The 16,642-nt window shown below is 37.7% G+C and overlaps 1 protein-coding gene across 1 annotated transcript; it reads left to right on the top strand.

The window, feature by feature from the left end:
- The first annotated feature begins 9,190 nt into the window (after positions 1-9,190).
- LOC118241480 (choline transporter-like protein 4) lies at positions 9,191-16,642 on the top strand. Its single transcript, XM_081722297.1, has 23 exons — positions 9,191-9,215; positions 9,599-9,647; positions 9,890-9,963; positions 10,081-10,159; positions 10,653-10,752; positions 11,051-11,139; positions 11,260-11,311; positions 11,401-11,461; positions 11,653-11,764; positions 11,858-11,941; positions 12,641-12,753; positions 13,013-13,135; positions 13,298-13,397; positions 13,700-13,792; positions 13,996-14,098; positions 14,377-14,636; positions 14,792-14,886; positions 14,973-15,076; positions 15,344-15,417; positions 15,676-15,746; positions 15,862-15,956; positions 16,189-16,273; positions 16,557-16,642. Exons 1-23 carry the CDS (start codon positions 9,191-9,193, stop codon positions 16,640-16,642), a joined length of 2,127 nt encoding a protein of 708 aa, XP_081578423.1.

Here is a 16,642-nt window from a genome sequence, read left to right as displayed (position 1 = left end):
TGTTAGTCTTTTTTTGTTTGTTACTGTAAAACTGCTCAGCATTCTGATCGCTACTGTAATGTTCAGAAGACAGCTGACGGGGCCTCTTTCAGGACTGATTTGGTTTTGACCAAACAGCAGACACACACTGGATGTTCTGGCAAACATTGAGTAGGAGTAAGCTTGTGCCTAAATGTGGGGTATATGAGAAGTTTTAGTTCTTTGCCAACTCCTGATTATGCATAAAAGATCACATTCCATGGTATGCTATGATATTATTTTTTTTATTTCTGAGTATAATAGAGAGTATACGAACTAATAAGAATGACTGAGCTAAATGCAAATGTTCTTACTTTATTAACTGAATACTATTTTATATATGAAATATGTGAACGTTTACAACATATAGAATACATTTATGATGTGATACAACAGTTGATAAAAAAACAATAAGAATATAAAATCCCAGAAATCTATTTTCCATTCTTTTTTCACACGTATGAAGGCATAAACTTATCCACATGGCCCGTTATGACCAGTACATGCACTATTCTGAAAAGGCTTAGAGTAATTTTGATTTTCACACAATGCAATTTTTATAGAAGACAATGCCTTGAAAAAATGTCCAGTTCAAATGATTTATACAGACTGGTTCTCAGCACTAAAAATGTACAGTACATCATTCATTACTTTCACTTTAAACCAATATATTTCATTTCTGGTTGGATTTTCTCTCATAAGGATTAATACCAATCAATTAAGACAGGTTTTCAATTAAAGACAAAGGTATAGTTGCCAGTAATAACTGGAACTTTAGAAGGGATCTAGCTCATTTGTATCAGTGTAAAATATTTAACACAAATATTTAGGACAGCTGGTGGTGTGCATCTATTTGTTAACATATACACTAGTACATCCACTAAAGCCTACCATAATGATATCAACACCAAATGCAACAGAGCCATTTTGTTTCCAATGCTGAAAATGTTAAATGAGAGTAAAACCAACAGAAAAATAGTTTTTGGCCTAGGCCAAACAAACGAGACATTACAATGGCCAGCCCCCCTTTAAAAGATTCATAGTAGAAATGTAAATATATGTTTAATTTATTAATGTAACATAAAACAGCAATGAGAAAAATGCAAAAATACTATGGTGAAGGACATTGTGACAAAACACCTTGTGAATGCTAATATTACAATCCTGTTTGGACAAGTTTGATCCTCAGTCTCTACCAGTGGTTAATTGTATCTTCTTATAAAAAAAAAAGGAACCTTGTGGTCTGTAATGGATAGTCATTATATATATAAAGCAATTACAATGCTGCAAAAAAAAAAAAAGAAATTGTCAGCAATATCAATGGCTATTTTATATGACAATAAGGTAGAAACTGAATTATAAGAACAAAGCCATATATTCATCTGTTTTGAAAGAATTAAAAATAGTTAATATCACTGTGGCTAGTTATACTGTGCACTAAGATATAGTTAGCTTCAGCTTGTGAATTGTATTTCTAACTTGGATATGGATGTGAACTTTAATTTCCAGTATGTAACACAATTTTAAAATTTTACCCAGCATAAAGGTGTTTCCCCACTGATCAGTTCACTTAAAATGAACAGAATCCAAAATAGAGAGCCACATTTAAGAACCTTGATGTAAATTTCAGATGTAAACAAGGAGTAGCACTAAATAACAAGAGCCGCTTGGTTGTTCCCTTGAACCACTGAAACTGAATTGGGGAATGCTAGGGCTCTGTTCCAGTGTGAAGACCTTTCCAGTGATACTTCATCAATATTTACAAGAAAAAATGTGCTAAAATGTGCTACCTAACCAACTATTGTGCTTTTCTAGATTCTCCATTTACTATCTGGATCACACCAAACCTCATTTCAACATCTCTTCACCAGACTTACACACAGAGGTATTCTGCAGAGGTCAGTGAAAGGAACTGGGTTTTGGATTTCTCTGGCCATAACTGACACCAAAACAAAATTAAATACTGATTATGGACAACATACATAAAATGCAACAGTACACAGTATGATTTTGGTCCCACAGTAACTGCCTTTGGTCACTGTTGTTCAAAATATCATTGAAAATCAAAGCAGTGTATATTTGGCAACACTGTAAAGCATTTGAGTAGGACTTTGTGTAGACAGCTTCGAAATCTTGAGATGTACTTCCGACGTAGTTGCTCTCTACATTATTTTTTTTTCTTTCACTGAAACATGTCTTTAACTGAAACGTCAAAAAAAAATAATAATAATAAAAAAAACTAAACGTATGAAAGAATCAGGGCAGTTAGTGTTGAATTTGCTGTGTCCAAATGTTAGTTTGGCTACAAGGGACTTCACATGAGATTCAATTAGATGATACCACACACTTCAGGATATAGAAATTACTATATTTTGTAATATATTAATTATATTTCCTGATATTTTCCCAAATTAATCATTGTCATTTCTCTGTCTAACATGTCAAAGGGCTGCGCAGACTTTCCATTACATGTTTGAAGCTAAAACATTTTTAAATTACTTAACTACCACACCAATAAGTTACTTGGCATGCTCAGATAAGAATAGCATGTGCTCAGTTACCAAGCATCTTAAGCAAACAGTATACAAGATTTCTGGTGCTAATACATACTGACAGTATGTGACAGCAGGTAAGAGGCACATTTTGGCACTTCAGATTTGGCATTCTAATTTTTTTGCTTGTCCACTGGATTTTTAGATAATGAATATGTCAGGCACTTGTTGGGTCTGGACAGAACTGAGCATTTTTCTTTTATATTTGATGTTTTTCATGAAGAGTGGTTCAAGTGATTTGACATAATACTAATTCAAGATATCTCTAAATAAAGTTTGAGTAGACATAATGCTAATTCAAGACATCTCTAATTACAGTTTGAGTAGACATAATGCTAATTCAAGATATTGTTAATTACAGTTTGAGTTGACATAATGCTAATTCAAGACATCTCTAATTACAGTTTGAGTAGACATAATGCTAATTCAAGACATCTCTAATTATATTTTGACTAGTTATATTTTGACTAATTATATTTTGATATAAAAAATATTAAATGGAGGAATTTAATAGTACATACTTATGTGAAAATAATTTATATACATATTTTTAATATGAGTGCCAAGAAAGGGCTACTTTGATCAGTCATTTTTATGTGTTTCATTGTTCTAGCTCAAGTTTAGCACGCTGTCTTTAACCATGTCCCTCTGTCCACAGGGTGGTGGTGTTGGAATGTGTTACAGACACACTGCTGTTTTTCAGCATGGTGCTGGTGGTCGGATTAGTGGGTGAGAAATACAGTGTGAAGTCATGTGTATGTTACCCATACTACACTTCATCACATTTAAAAGGTACAACACACTTTGAAAGGTAACTCTGGGGGTTTTCTACATTCCCTGTAAGGTCTGCTGGCTTTCTTCTTCTCTGGGAGAATCAGGCTGCCAGATGACAATTTCCAGATTCAGCTGCTGCATTACTACTGGTTGCCCGTTATCGTATGTATTGCCTCCACTGTCGGATAACCTCAGAACAAACTCAAGTGCTGACACTTGCTTCTGTGTGAGATCAAAACATCAGCATATTCAGTACACTGTATAAATGGGTTTAATGACAGCAACTGTAAAGTCACTTTGTAAATAACCAGGATTTACACATTTATTCTGTAGAGCAGTGCCTGTTATAGTACTGACGGCCCAGCGTGTATATCTACTACTGCTGTTTTTTAGACGGTGATGGCGGGAGCTTACTTGATCGCTCAGGGCTTCTTCAGTGTGTACAGCATGTGTGTGGACACCCTTTTTCTCTGCTTCTGTAAGCCACACACACACTCACACACACACACACACAGACACACACACACACACACACACACACACACACACATACACTCATTCCACCAGTTCATGACACTGGGCACACAGTTGAAAGCTTGCATGGTCCAGTCCCTTTACTTCAGAGAGAGTAGAATTTTAAAAAACAATATTAGCTCACATTTCAGTCTTAAGCTACTATATTTTCCAATCAACAGGACTATATTGTTTTCACTTCCACTGTAATGTTTTTGTCTCCTCTAGTGGAGGATCTGGAGCGTAATGAGGGCACCATGCTGAGACCATACTACATGTCCGGGTCTCTGTGGCGAATCCTCAATAAGTCCTAAAGAGCCTTAAAAAAAAGACAGCTTTCGACCACATCCTTTTCCATACTTTTCATGAATAAACCAAACAAGCATTTATGTTAGTCTTTTTTTGTTTGTTGCTGTAAAACTGCTCAGCATTCTGATCGCTACTGTAATGTTCAGAAGACAGCTGACGGGGCCTCTATCAGGACTGATTTGGTTTTGACCAAACAGCAGACACACACTGGATGTTCTGGCAAACACTGAGTAGGAGTACGCTTGTGCCTAAATTTGGGGTATATGAGAAGTTTTAGTTCTTTGCTAACTCCTGATTATGCATAAAAGATCACATTCCATGGTATGCTACGATATTATTTTTTTATTTCTGAGTATAATAGAGAGTATACAAACTAGTAAGAATGACTGAGCTAAATGCAAATGTTCTTACTTTATTAACTGAATACTATTTTATATATGAAATATGTGAACGTTTACAACATATAGAATACATTTATGATGTGATACAACAGTTCATAAAAAAACAATAAGAATATAAAATCCCAGAAATCTATTTTCCTTTCTTTTTTCACACGTATGAAGTCATAAGCTCATCCACATGGCCCGTTATGACCAATACATGCACCATTCTGAACAGGCTTAGAGTAATTTTGATTTTCACATAATGCAATTTTTACAGAAGACAATGCCTTGAAAAAATATCCAGTTCAAATGGTTTATACAGACTGGTTCTCAGCACTAAAAATGTACAGTACATCATTCATTACTTTCACTTTAAACCAATATATTTCATTTCTGGTTGGATTTTCTCTCATAAGGATTAATACCAATCAATTAAGACAGGTTTGCAATTAAAGACAAAGGTATAGTTGCCAGTAATAACTGGAACTCTAGAAGGGATCTAGGTCATTTGTATCACTGTAAAATATTTAACACAAAGATTTAGGACAGCTGGTGGTGTGCATCTAATTGTTAACATATACACTAGTACATCCACTGAAGCCTACCATAATGATATCAACACCAAATGCAACAAAGTCATTTTGTTTCCAATGCTGAAAATGTTAAATGAGAGTAAAACCAACACAAAAATAGTTTTTGGCCTAGGCCAAACAAACGAGACATTACAATGGCCAGCCCACCTTTAAAAGATTCACAGTAGAAATGTAAATATATGTATAATTTATTAATGTAACATAAAACAGCAATAAGAAAAATGCAAAAATACTATGGTGAAGGACATTGTGACAAAACCCCATGTGAATGCTTATATTACAATCCTGTTTGGACAAGTTTGATCCTCAGTCTCTACCAGTCGTTAATTGTATCTTCTTACAAAAAAAAGGAACCTTATGGTCTGTAATGGATAGTCATTATATATATAAAACAATTACAATGCTGCAAAAAAAACAAATTGTCAGCAATATCAATGGCTAATTTAAATGACAATAAGGTAGAAACTGAATTATAAGAACAAAGCCATATATTCATCTGTTTTGAAAGAATTCAAATAGTTAATATCACTGTGGCTAGTTGTACTGTGCACTAAGATATAGCTGGCTTCAGCTTGTGAATTGTATTTACAACTTGGATATGGATGTGAACTTTAATTTCCAGCATGTAACACAATTTTAAAATTTTACCCAGCATAAAGGTGTTTCCCTTCTGATCAGTTCACCTAAAATGAACAGAATCCAAAATAGAGAGCCACGTTTAAGAACCTTGATGTAAATTTCAGATGTAAACAAGGTGTAGCACTAAATAACAAGAGCCGCTTGGTTGTTCCCTTGAACCACTGAAACTGAATTGGGGAATGCTAGGGCTCTGTTCCAGTTCGAAGACCTTTCCAGTGATACTTCATCAATATTTACAAGAAAAAATGTGCTAAAATGTGCTACCTAACCAACTATTGTGCTTTTCTAGATTCTCCATTTACTATCTGTATCACACCACACCTCATTTCAACATCTCTTCACCAGACTTACACACAGAGGTATTCTGCAGAGGTCAGTGAAAGGAACTGGGTTTTGGATTTCTCTGGCCATAACTGACACCAAAACAAAATTAAATACAGATTATGGACAACATACATAAAATGCCACAGTACACAGTATGATTTTGGTCCCACAGTAACTGCCTTTGGTCACTGATGTTCAAAATATCAGTGAAAATCAAAGCAGTGTATATTTGGCAACACTGTAAAGCATTTGAGTAGGACTTTGTGTAGACATCTTCGAATTCTTGAGATGTAGTTCCAACGTAGTTGCTTTCTACATTATTTTTTTTTCTTTCAATGAAACATGTCTTTAACTGAAACATGTCAAAAAAATAATAATAATAATTAAAAAATCTAAACGTATAAAAGAATCAGGGCAGTTAGTGTTGAATTTGCTGTGTCCAAATGTTAGTTTGGCTACAAGGGACTTCACATGAGATTCAATTAAGCAAACAGTATACAAGATTTCTGGTCCTAATACATACTGACAGTATGTGACAGCAGGTAAGAGGCACATTTTGGCACTTCAGATTTGGCATTCTAATTTTTTTGCTTGTCCACTGGATTTTTAGATAATGAATATGTCAGGCACTTGTTGGGTCTGGACAGTACTGAGCATTTGTCTTTTATATTTGATGTTTTTAATGAAGAGTGGTTCAAGTGATTTGGCTAAATATTTGCGGTCATCCCAGATGGAAGCAAACGGGACGGGTACGAAAGTGGCACTGTGTAAGCGTGTGCTGTTCACACATTGGACTTGGAACTGTCCTTGGATTGGCTGTGCTCTGCAGCCACCTCTGGAAGTGTGGGGGCGGAGCTTAGGACGGGGCTCCGGAAGGAAAAATGTTGGACAGGCAGCTGCACCTCTTCTAGCAAGTCATTGGGCTTCATCCTGTACAGGCAGCACAAAGACTGTCAATGAGACACTGACTACGACTTACTGCTGATGGCTGAAAAAGTCGATAGAATACTTCTACCAGGGTAAAGTTACCATAGGCGAGATCTTAAAGCATGTCACAAAAATAAGAATGTCTCCTTTGTTGTCATAGGTTTAAAGGCCAAGCACCACCTAATAGACCTCCCTAAAGAGTTCACATTATCTTAGATACTACAATAAATGCACATGTAAATTAAAACTAAAATAACATGTTCACTGAAGTAAATTGAAGGAAAAACCCCAAAAATGTCGCTCTGGAAATTCCAGAAAGTTGACGAGTGATGTCACTGGTTGTCATCAGACAGTGTGCTAACAGATATGAAGCTGCAATATGCACATTACCAGTAACCAGTGTAACTGGAACCAAGAAACTGGTATATGCTGTTGCAGTAGTCATGCTTGAGACAGTGGACAAGATAGAGAAAACAGTAGTGGTGATAGAAACATCTAAAGGAAGCAATATGAGAAATTGCAAAAATACCAGGGACTGAAAGAAGAGAGAATGTGGAGGGTTAGCATCAAGGTTGTCCCAGTGGTGATAGGGGAACCTGGGGCAGTGACTCCTAAGCTCGAGGAGTAGCTTCAACAGATCTCAAGAATGACATTGTCAATCTCAGTCCACAAGAGTGCAAACCTGGGAGCAGCAAAGCTAAAACTTCCAGACCTCTGGTAGAAGGCCCGATTGCCGAGCATGAAAGGGCCACAGATGTGAGACAGATACACACATGCATACACACAAACACACACTCTCTCTTTGTCTTTCTCTACAAATATACTAGAGCTGAGGAAGTAAAATTTGTGTAGTGCATGTGCCTTATCTTCAGTCAAAGGCTAAAATAACCTCTCATCTGTTGGAATGAAAGAAGAAATTTAAGTTAATTTCAGAAAGCATTACTTTCTTTGTTGTCATGCTTAAAAACAAACCTTTGACAATAATTATATATATATATATGTGTGTGTGTGTGTGTGTGTGTGTGTGTGTGTGTGTGTGTGTGTGTGTGTGTGTGTGATTTGTTTTCCCACTGTACTTTACTGTATTATTTTTACTGTGCTAAGTGTATCAGAAATCAATTTCATTAATTTTTCACAGAAGCAGTATATATAGTAGCTATCTTAATCCACTGTTGTTTCGTTAGCAACATTGTAAAATCATATAAATTTAGCCATCGATATCTTTTATTTTTGTATTCTTCTTCATCAAAGGAATCAAACCCTCAGGCTCTAAAGCTCCGTTACCTTCGCCGCTATTTTCCAAAACTGCTGCAACTTCAGCAGCTGTAAACTTGTTTTACAACATTTTTGGAAATGTATCCGACGTGAAGGGAACGCCGTAATGATTTCATGATTGTTTATTGTTTAGTTTCACACAGATTGACACACAAATTCATCAATAACACACGTAGAAATGGATCAGCTCTGAGTGACAGACGAACAGACGAATCACACGGCGATCGTCCTGTGATTCGACGATGAATGACGGTAAAATGTACTAAAAGTGTTACTCGATTGGGGGCGGGAGAGTCTTCTTTTAAGCGCAGACTGACTGCAGACTTTTATTTATCTCAAATAAACAATCAATCAGGGTCCATGTCCTTCCTGATAAAAATTGGAGTTGGGAGCATTCATTTATTCTGGCATACATTACAGACTTTAAAGTTTTTTTTCAGAATTGTCAAAAAATTATTTGTCAGCCGCATAGACGTAGTTTTGGGAGGGGACGGGGGACGTGTCATTTAGCCTCAGGTTATATCTTGGTGACAAGCCTAAGGTTACATTATTATGTAAAGATGATTTTATTATTTGTTTAGCTTTTTTTAGTACGTTAAAAGCACAGTAACCTTGGACAGTTTAAGCGTATAGGCCTAAATATCCGACGCATGACATAGCAAGCAGAGTGTGAGCATCGCACAGCATGGAAGGCAGGTGCTCGCGACCAAGATGCCTTTGTTGATGAGCTGAGAATGAGAACGTGCTGTGACACGTCACAATGTGTCCATAACCTGGAATGTGTGCGTCATAAGAACAGAGTATCATATGTAAGAATATTTTTTACTGTAACATTACACATTGAGGACTCTGTGTGATCGAAAGTGCAAGGAGGAAGAGTACGATGGTCAGGAAACCGGATTATAATGGTGAGGTGTTTTTTTTTTGTTTGTTTGTTTGTTTTTTCAGATATATCCATCCATATGCCAAAGATTTTATGAGAATCCCATACGCCATATGCAATGGTTAACAAAAAAACATTGTACAAAACTATCATGTACATTTCATGTTAAAATTATAATAGCTCTTACATACTTGCTAGGTCTACTTCATATTAAAAACATTCATGTAGTGTACGATCTGTAACTATGTATCAGATCAAAAGCATATGTGTACAGAAGGTGTCATAAAAATATGTAACTGTATATAAAATGTGTTAGACAAAATATAGAGTACCAGTCAAAAGTTCAGACACACCTGACTGAATGTATGTTTTTCATAGGTTTAAACTCATTATATTCTATGTTCTCAGGGGAACCTTTCCCATATGAGCCTTTTTTCAGGGGACCAGTTAGCAAGAGGTGAGTCCTTAAATCTCTCAATGTTCCTCCCATTTACTCCTTCATATCAGTTGACTTTAGTAAACTATTTAAAGCACACAGATCATGGATCACAGAATGTCTGTTATTAGCTCTATACAAGAAATATATGAAGGCCATAGATCTACTAAGACTTATTTGAAACTCATTTGACTTAGCTAAATAACTTTATTACATAATTGAAATGATACAAGTGTGTAGCAATACTTCTTGTTTTTCTTCAGGAGTTGTACAGACATTATCTGCTGTATGACTTTTGTGGCTGCCATTGTCAGCTATATGCTTATTGGCATCCTGGGTAAGAAACATTTCCAACTACACTTTCATGGAAAAATGATTATTCTGGGCTTATAAGAAAGGTCTTTTACACATGTATGGCTTGTGAGATATCCTTCTAACAGAGGTTGTAACACAGCTTTGTTGTATGGAGACCCTCGTCATGTCCTGTTGCCCCGGAATTCCACTGGGATGTTCTGTGGATCTGGAGTCAATTTGTAAGTCCCTCACATACTGGATTAGTATTTATGTCTTCACAGGAATACCAAAACAGCACACTCAGTATGTAAGGAACACTGTCAATATTCTCTCAAATGAGTAGAACTAGCATTACAGTGGAGCTGTGCAGGTTCAAATCATGTGGATACATTAAAGAGCAACAGTGCAAGATGGGTTAGATTTTAGGTTAAATATTTTCATGATTGGCAATTCACAGCAACAAGTGGACCCAATCAAATCACACATGTTTAATGATTGCCTCTAAAACAAAGGGTCCAAACTCAGGTCTAGGAGTGTCACAACACTACGGAGTTTATTGTTTACCCCAATCAAACTCACCCTAGAAGAAAGAACACTTAGGGGAGTAATGGTGTGACTACACCACTGAAGCCTGATGCACATCCTCAAAAAACTGAATAAAAATAGTTTCTTTAATTGGCTAATATTCATGTGTCAAGCTGCATTTGTTTCCAGCATCCTCTTGTGTTTCAGTGACAAACCAAATGTCCTCTACTTTGACGTTCTGAAGTGTGCCAGAGCAACCACAGAAATGGATGCCACTCTAGAGGGTCTCCAGTGTCCAACCACTCAAGTGAGATTTCCACAAAGATTTCCTGTTGAAATTGTACAGAGGCTGAACACGTTTGAATGTAGCCTATTAGAAATCTGCACATGAGACTCATTTATTACAAAACAGTTTATTATGTAGTATGTGAATGCAAGTTTGTAAGTCTGGGGGCTTGGGTATCTTTTTGTTGCTTGGTTTAGGAGCCTTTTGCTGTATCATGCAATGAACAATGAAGTGTAGATATAAATATGAAAAGCAACACTGTGTTTAGCTGCTCAAATAAGATCTCCTTCACTCTGTGTGTTTGTGCATTGGCTTGCAGGTCTGTGTTAAAAAATGCCCTTCGGAGTTCTGGAAGTTGCCCCCAGAGGCGTATGCCCCAGATGCCCTACCTAAAGACTTCTTTCAGCAGCAGTATTGTGATCCTAGACTTGACCTTGCCCAAACCACATTGGTAAAACCTCACACTGCAAATGAGCAATGTAACCAACTTTATCGCTGGCAAATAAATCCTCACCACCCTCTTGACAGAACAGAATCTGTCATATCAGAAGTCTTTGCAATATGCAACCCTTTGTTCCAAGTAGATGGAATTAATTCATTGGTTAAGCCAATCACACATACATAGGATTCAGTATGTTAATGAGATTTTCACATGCATTTCTACTACAGAGTGTTCAAGACATCCTCAATCAAGAGCTTTGTCCGTATTTCTACACCCCAAGTAAACCAGGTACAGACAGCAGGATTACCTTTACAACTACCTGTCTATTTGTCCATCCTGTTTTGTAACAGTTTGACTATGCTATGCACTAAAACATAACCAAACCACCAGGACTGTGCATTTACCGCCATCATAAGTCAGTAGGTTTCATTTTTACAGTCATATTATTTTTCTGTTTCTCTGTGTCTCTCTCCCCTCAGCACTAGGGAAATGCCTGCCTAGCTTTGAACTACAGGACATTCCTCCAGACTTCTCTCTCCCTGGATTCGCTTCCGTAGATGAAACAGTCAAGCACATAAAGAGTGCTATGGAGTAATCCTTCACACACACTCACACACACATATGCATGGATGGTTGGTGTTGATCTATAAGCTGCTTTTGCTGACCAGTATTTTTTGCTTGCAGCTCTCTTGTTTCAGGATTCAACTTTAAGTCAGTGGGGTTACGGATTTTTGAGGATTTTGCTACATCATGGTATTGGATATTAATGTAAGTTAGTTTTATACAAGATTGTATTACACCCAGACATTGTATAGTGTGTGTGTGTGTGTGTGTGTCTGTGTGTGTGTGTGTGTGTGTGTGTGTGTGTGTGTGTGTGTGTGTGTGTGTGTGTGTGTGTGTATATATATATATATATATATACAGAAAGATTTCAGTTGATTTTCCTTCATCAATCTGCATAGAATACAATACTATATGCAATACAATACTACATATAATACTGGCCAGCGAGATCTAGGGAGACTGTTTGTGGTTTCAAACTTCACTCAGACACTATGAACTGTGAGTCCATAAACAGACAGATTTCTGCCTTCCCTGATTATGTTCAGTCAATTCAGTGAAGCACAGGTGAACCCTAATGAAGTTAAAAAAAAAATTACAGGGACCATTGATAGAAGTAGGATTCAACAGAGCTCAATAAAAACTGTCTTAACAACAGACCTCAATATGTATGTTAATGCAGTATTTCAGACTTTTATTTTAAATAAATGTACAAAACATTATAAAAACCAATGTTTGTTTTCTTGTTGAGGAGTATTTTATCTAGATTGATGAGGAAAAATAGTTAAATCAATTTTAAGATGAGTAATACACAACAAATTTGAAACTTTCTGTATGCATTTTAAGTAAATATTTTTCTCTCTCTCTCTCTCTCTCTCTCTCTCTCTCTCTCTCTCTCTCTCTCAGAGGTCTGGTGGTTGCTATGGTTGTTAGCCTCATGTTCCTCCTGCTTATGAGATATCTGATGTTCGTGCTACTGTTGGCTCTCATCGTGGGAGTGCTCGTAGCTGCAGCGTATGGTAAGCCTGTACAATACATGTTTTAACATACCTGCCATTAGCGACCAGCTCACTGGGTAATAATTAAGCCCTTCATGAATGGTCTCCTGCTGCACTGAAACAAGGAAAATACCAAATTACTGTGGATGGTTCTATGACTGGCACTGATTTGCTGCCCTATAGTGTATGAACTCTGCATGGGACCCTTAATTTTAAAGACAAATTGCAGGGGGTTAGATTAGTGAATGAGGATGTAAGCTGTCTACTCTGTCTTTCTCAGGTATCTACTACTGTTACCGGGAATATAACCACTACAGACACTCCAAACTCACCCTCGGTGACATTACTTATAATTCAGAATTCTCTGTCTACCTTCAAGTGAAAGAGACGTGGCTGTTCTTCTGTAAGGGCTATCAGATTTTCTCACAAGACATGTATTGACAGTATATAAAGTAGAAACAAACATGTTGTAAAGAAAGGAATTTTTCTAAGAATGGACGCATGGCTTTGGTTTATACTGTTGCTGTATGTGAATGATTTTTGTGTGTTTGTGTTTATGTGGCAGTGGTGAGCCTGTGTCTTTTGGAATTCGTAATTTTACTCTTCCTGACACATCGGGGGAGGAGAATATCTGTTGCATTGGCACTGATCAAAGAGTCCAACAGGTAGAGCTTTTTAGGCCTTCAGACACATAGGCGGTAGTAAATATATCCATTGCCAGCATTTCTTTAAACAAATGTCAGCCATCTGCTATGTCCTTCTTGTTTTTGTTGTTGTTGCTGTTGTTTATAAACAGAAAATCACCTTGGATACAAGAAACCCATTAACATTTTTCTTCAAATCAGTGCAGTCTCGGCATTCCTACATTATTACTCATATAAAGCCACTTCGCGGGGGCAGCCTGTATAAAGGCTCTCTTGTGCTCTTAAGGCTACATGAGGCCTTTTGTGCTCTGTGCTGTGTGTAGGGCGGTGAGTTGTGTGACGACCACACTGGCTTACCCCTTGGTGACGTTCCTGCTGGTGGTGATAAGCATGGCCTACTGGGGAATCACTAGCCTGTATCCTCTGCCACTTCCTCTTCTCAACTACCTTCACTTCCTGCTAACAAAGCAAGGCAGTAACTGTATATCTGTCCTCGCCACTGAATTAGTGCTGTAGCTTGGATTGTATTGGTAGTTTGTTGTTGAAAATGTGCTTGTGTCAGTATTTTGTGTGTAGAGTGTGTGTGTTAGGCTGTGTCCTTGACCATTACTGCCCTCAGGTATTTGGCCACTTCAGGTGCTCCTGTATACCATGTCGCTGCTCTCAACTCCTCCATAGCCAACTGTAGTTCTATCACAGGCTCAGAGATTTGCATTCCCAAGGTCAGTCGCCTACACACACCCACACACGATATATCCAAGCTGTAATATTGTTCCCTTTCAAATATATAGTATAACATTCACATATCGCTATTTGCAGCTTCATACAGACATAATATGGTGAATGTATATGATATTCATATGATATTCATACTTCACAATGACTTATTTTAGACGCATTCAGATTACTGACATGTTCCAATAGCCTGGTAATGATTCATTTCACATCTCTTTCCTTTTATTTATACTGTTGTTGTTGTCTTCTTCTTGTTTCTTTTCAGGAATTCAGTGCTTCTCTCCATCCTGATTGTCCATCTGTGCGCTGTGTGTTTTTTAAATACGATGACACGGACTTGTTCTCAAGGATCGCACCCTACCTGCAGATCTATAATTTGCTGGCTTTCCTCTGGTGCGTGAACTTCATCATCGCCCTGGGCCAGTGTACACTAGCCGGTACCTTCGCATCCTTCTACTGGGCCTTCAGTAAACCAGCAGACATTCCCCCGTACCCTCTCTTACAAGCCTTCATCCGGACACTAGGGTACATAGCACTCGTGTTTCATCCCTGCTCCGCTCCGATTGCTTTGATATCAGCCACACCCGAAAGTACATTCCCTTGGTTTGGTGACTACTAACCTAGTACAGAGTCCTAACTGCTCCCCACCTCTAAAGTCTACTAAACTGCTTTTTTTCAAGGTGTCATGTCGGCTCTTTAGCATTGGGTGCTGTCATCCTTACCATATTCCAGGTCCCTCGGATGTTACTGGAATATCTTGACCATAGGTTCAGAGGTAACAATATATATAAAACCTTCATGACCTTAGTCCTGCTTTCTCCTGTCTGTAACTGTAATGTGACACAATTGTCTACTCCACAGACTGCCGGAATTTCTGTTGTCAGTTTGTGATGATGTCCCTCAAATGCTGCTTTTGGTTCCTGGATAAATTCCTCAAGTTCTTCCACAGAAACACCTATATCATGGTGTGTCTCATATCCAGCTGCACACAAAAAAATGATCGATGCTGAAATAACTGTTTTTATGTGTCTTCAGTGATCGGTTGTCTAGCGTTAGTATGAGTATTAGATAAAAACTAAATGAAAAACTGTATGGTGTATATTAGTATGATATGGGTTTTTTTTCACTTTGTGGTAATAGCATCAAAGTATGTAATTGTGTCCATATGACTAGTGAAATTTACTGAGTGTACAATCTGACTCAACATGCTGTTTGTGGTTGATAATATACAGATTGCTATACATGGAAACAATTTCCATGTGTCTGGCAAGAATGCTTATATGCTCTTGAGGAGAAATATTAACCGGTAAGTCCTCAGACAGAGGAGATGTTTCGTACATATAATTGAACGTATGGGGTTGTGTGTGAATATGAATGATTTAATGTTGCTGTTGTGGAACAAATTACTTCCATTTCCTTGTTTTGAAGGCAAAAATATTAAATGGAGGAATTTATCAGTACAAACTCATGTGAAAATAATTTGTATACATATTTTTAATATGAGTACCAATTGTTCTAGCTCAAGTTTAGCACGCTGTCCTTGACCATGTCCCTCTGTCCACAGGGTGGTGGTGTTGGACTGTGTTACAGACACACTGCTGTTTTCCGGCAAGGTGCTGGTGGTCGGATTAGTGGGTGAGAAATACAGTGTGAAGTCATGTGTATGTTACCCATACTACACTTCATCACATTTAAAAGGTACAACACATTTTAAAAGGTAACTCTGGGGGTTTTCTACATTCCCTGTAAGGTCTGCTGGCTTTCTTCTTCTTCTCTGGGAGAATCAGGCTGCCAGATGACAATTTCCAGATTCAGCTGCTGCATTACTACTGGTTGCCCGTTATCGTATGTATTGCCTCCACTGTCGGATAACCTCAGAACAAACTCAAGTGCTGACACTTGCTTCTGTGTGAGATCAAAACATCAGCATATTCAGTACACTGTATAAATGGGTTTAATGACAGCAACTGTAAAGTCACTTTATAAATAACCAGGATTTACACATTTATTCTGTAGAGCAGTGCCTGTTATAGTACTGACGGCCCAGCGTATATATCTACTACTGCTGTTTTTTTAGACGGTGATGGCAGGAGCTTACTTGATCGCTCAGGGCTTCTTCAGTGTGTACAGCATGTGTGTGGACACCCTTTTTCTCTGCTTCTGTAAGCCACACACACACTCACACACACACACACACACACACACACACACACACACACACACACACACACACACACACACACACACACACACATACACTCATTCCACCAGTTCATGACACTGGGCACACAGTTGAAAGCTTGCATGGTCCAGTCCCTTTACTTCAGAGAGAGTAGAATTATAAAAAACATTATTAGCTCACATTTCAGTCTTAAGCTACTATATATTCCAATCAACAGGACTACATTGTTTTCACTTCCACTGTAATGTTTTTGTCTCCTCTAGTGGAGGATCTGGAGCGTAATGAGGGCACCATGCTGAGACCATACTACATGTCCGGGTCTCTGTGGCGAATCCTCAATAAGTCCTAA

The sequence above is a fragment of the Electrophorus electricus genome, chromosome 1, assembly GCF_041902795.1.
Source record: "Electrophorus electricus isolate QZ-2024a chromosome 1, ASM4190279v1, whole genome shotgun sequence".
Classification (NCBI taxonomy): Eukaryota; Metazoa; Chordata; class Actinopteri; order Gymnotiformes; family Gymnotidae; genus Electrophorus; species Electrophorus electricus.
The sequence above is the reverse complement of the archived record's forward strand: the minus strand, read 5'-3'. Positions and strand labels throughout refer to the sequence as shown.

Coding starts and splice junctions, on each gene's coding strand:
- LOC118241480 (XM_081722297.1), top strand. CDS start 9,191: ATGGTCAGGAAACCGGATTATAATG. Junction 13,793..13,995: donor TACTGGGGAATCACTAGCCT/GTATCCTCTGCC, acceptor TACTGCCCTCAG/GTATTTGGCCACTTCAGGTG. Junction 14,887..14,972: donor TCTTGACCATAGGTTCAGAG/GTAACAATATAT, acceptor TCTACTCCACAG/ACTGCCGGAATTTCTGTTGT.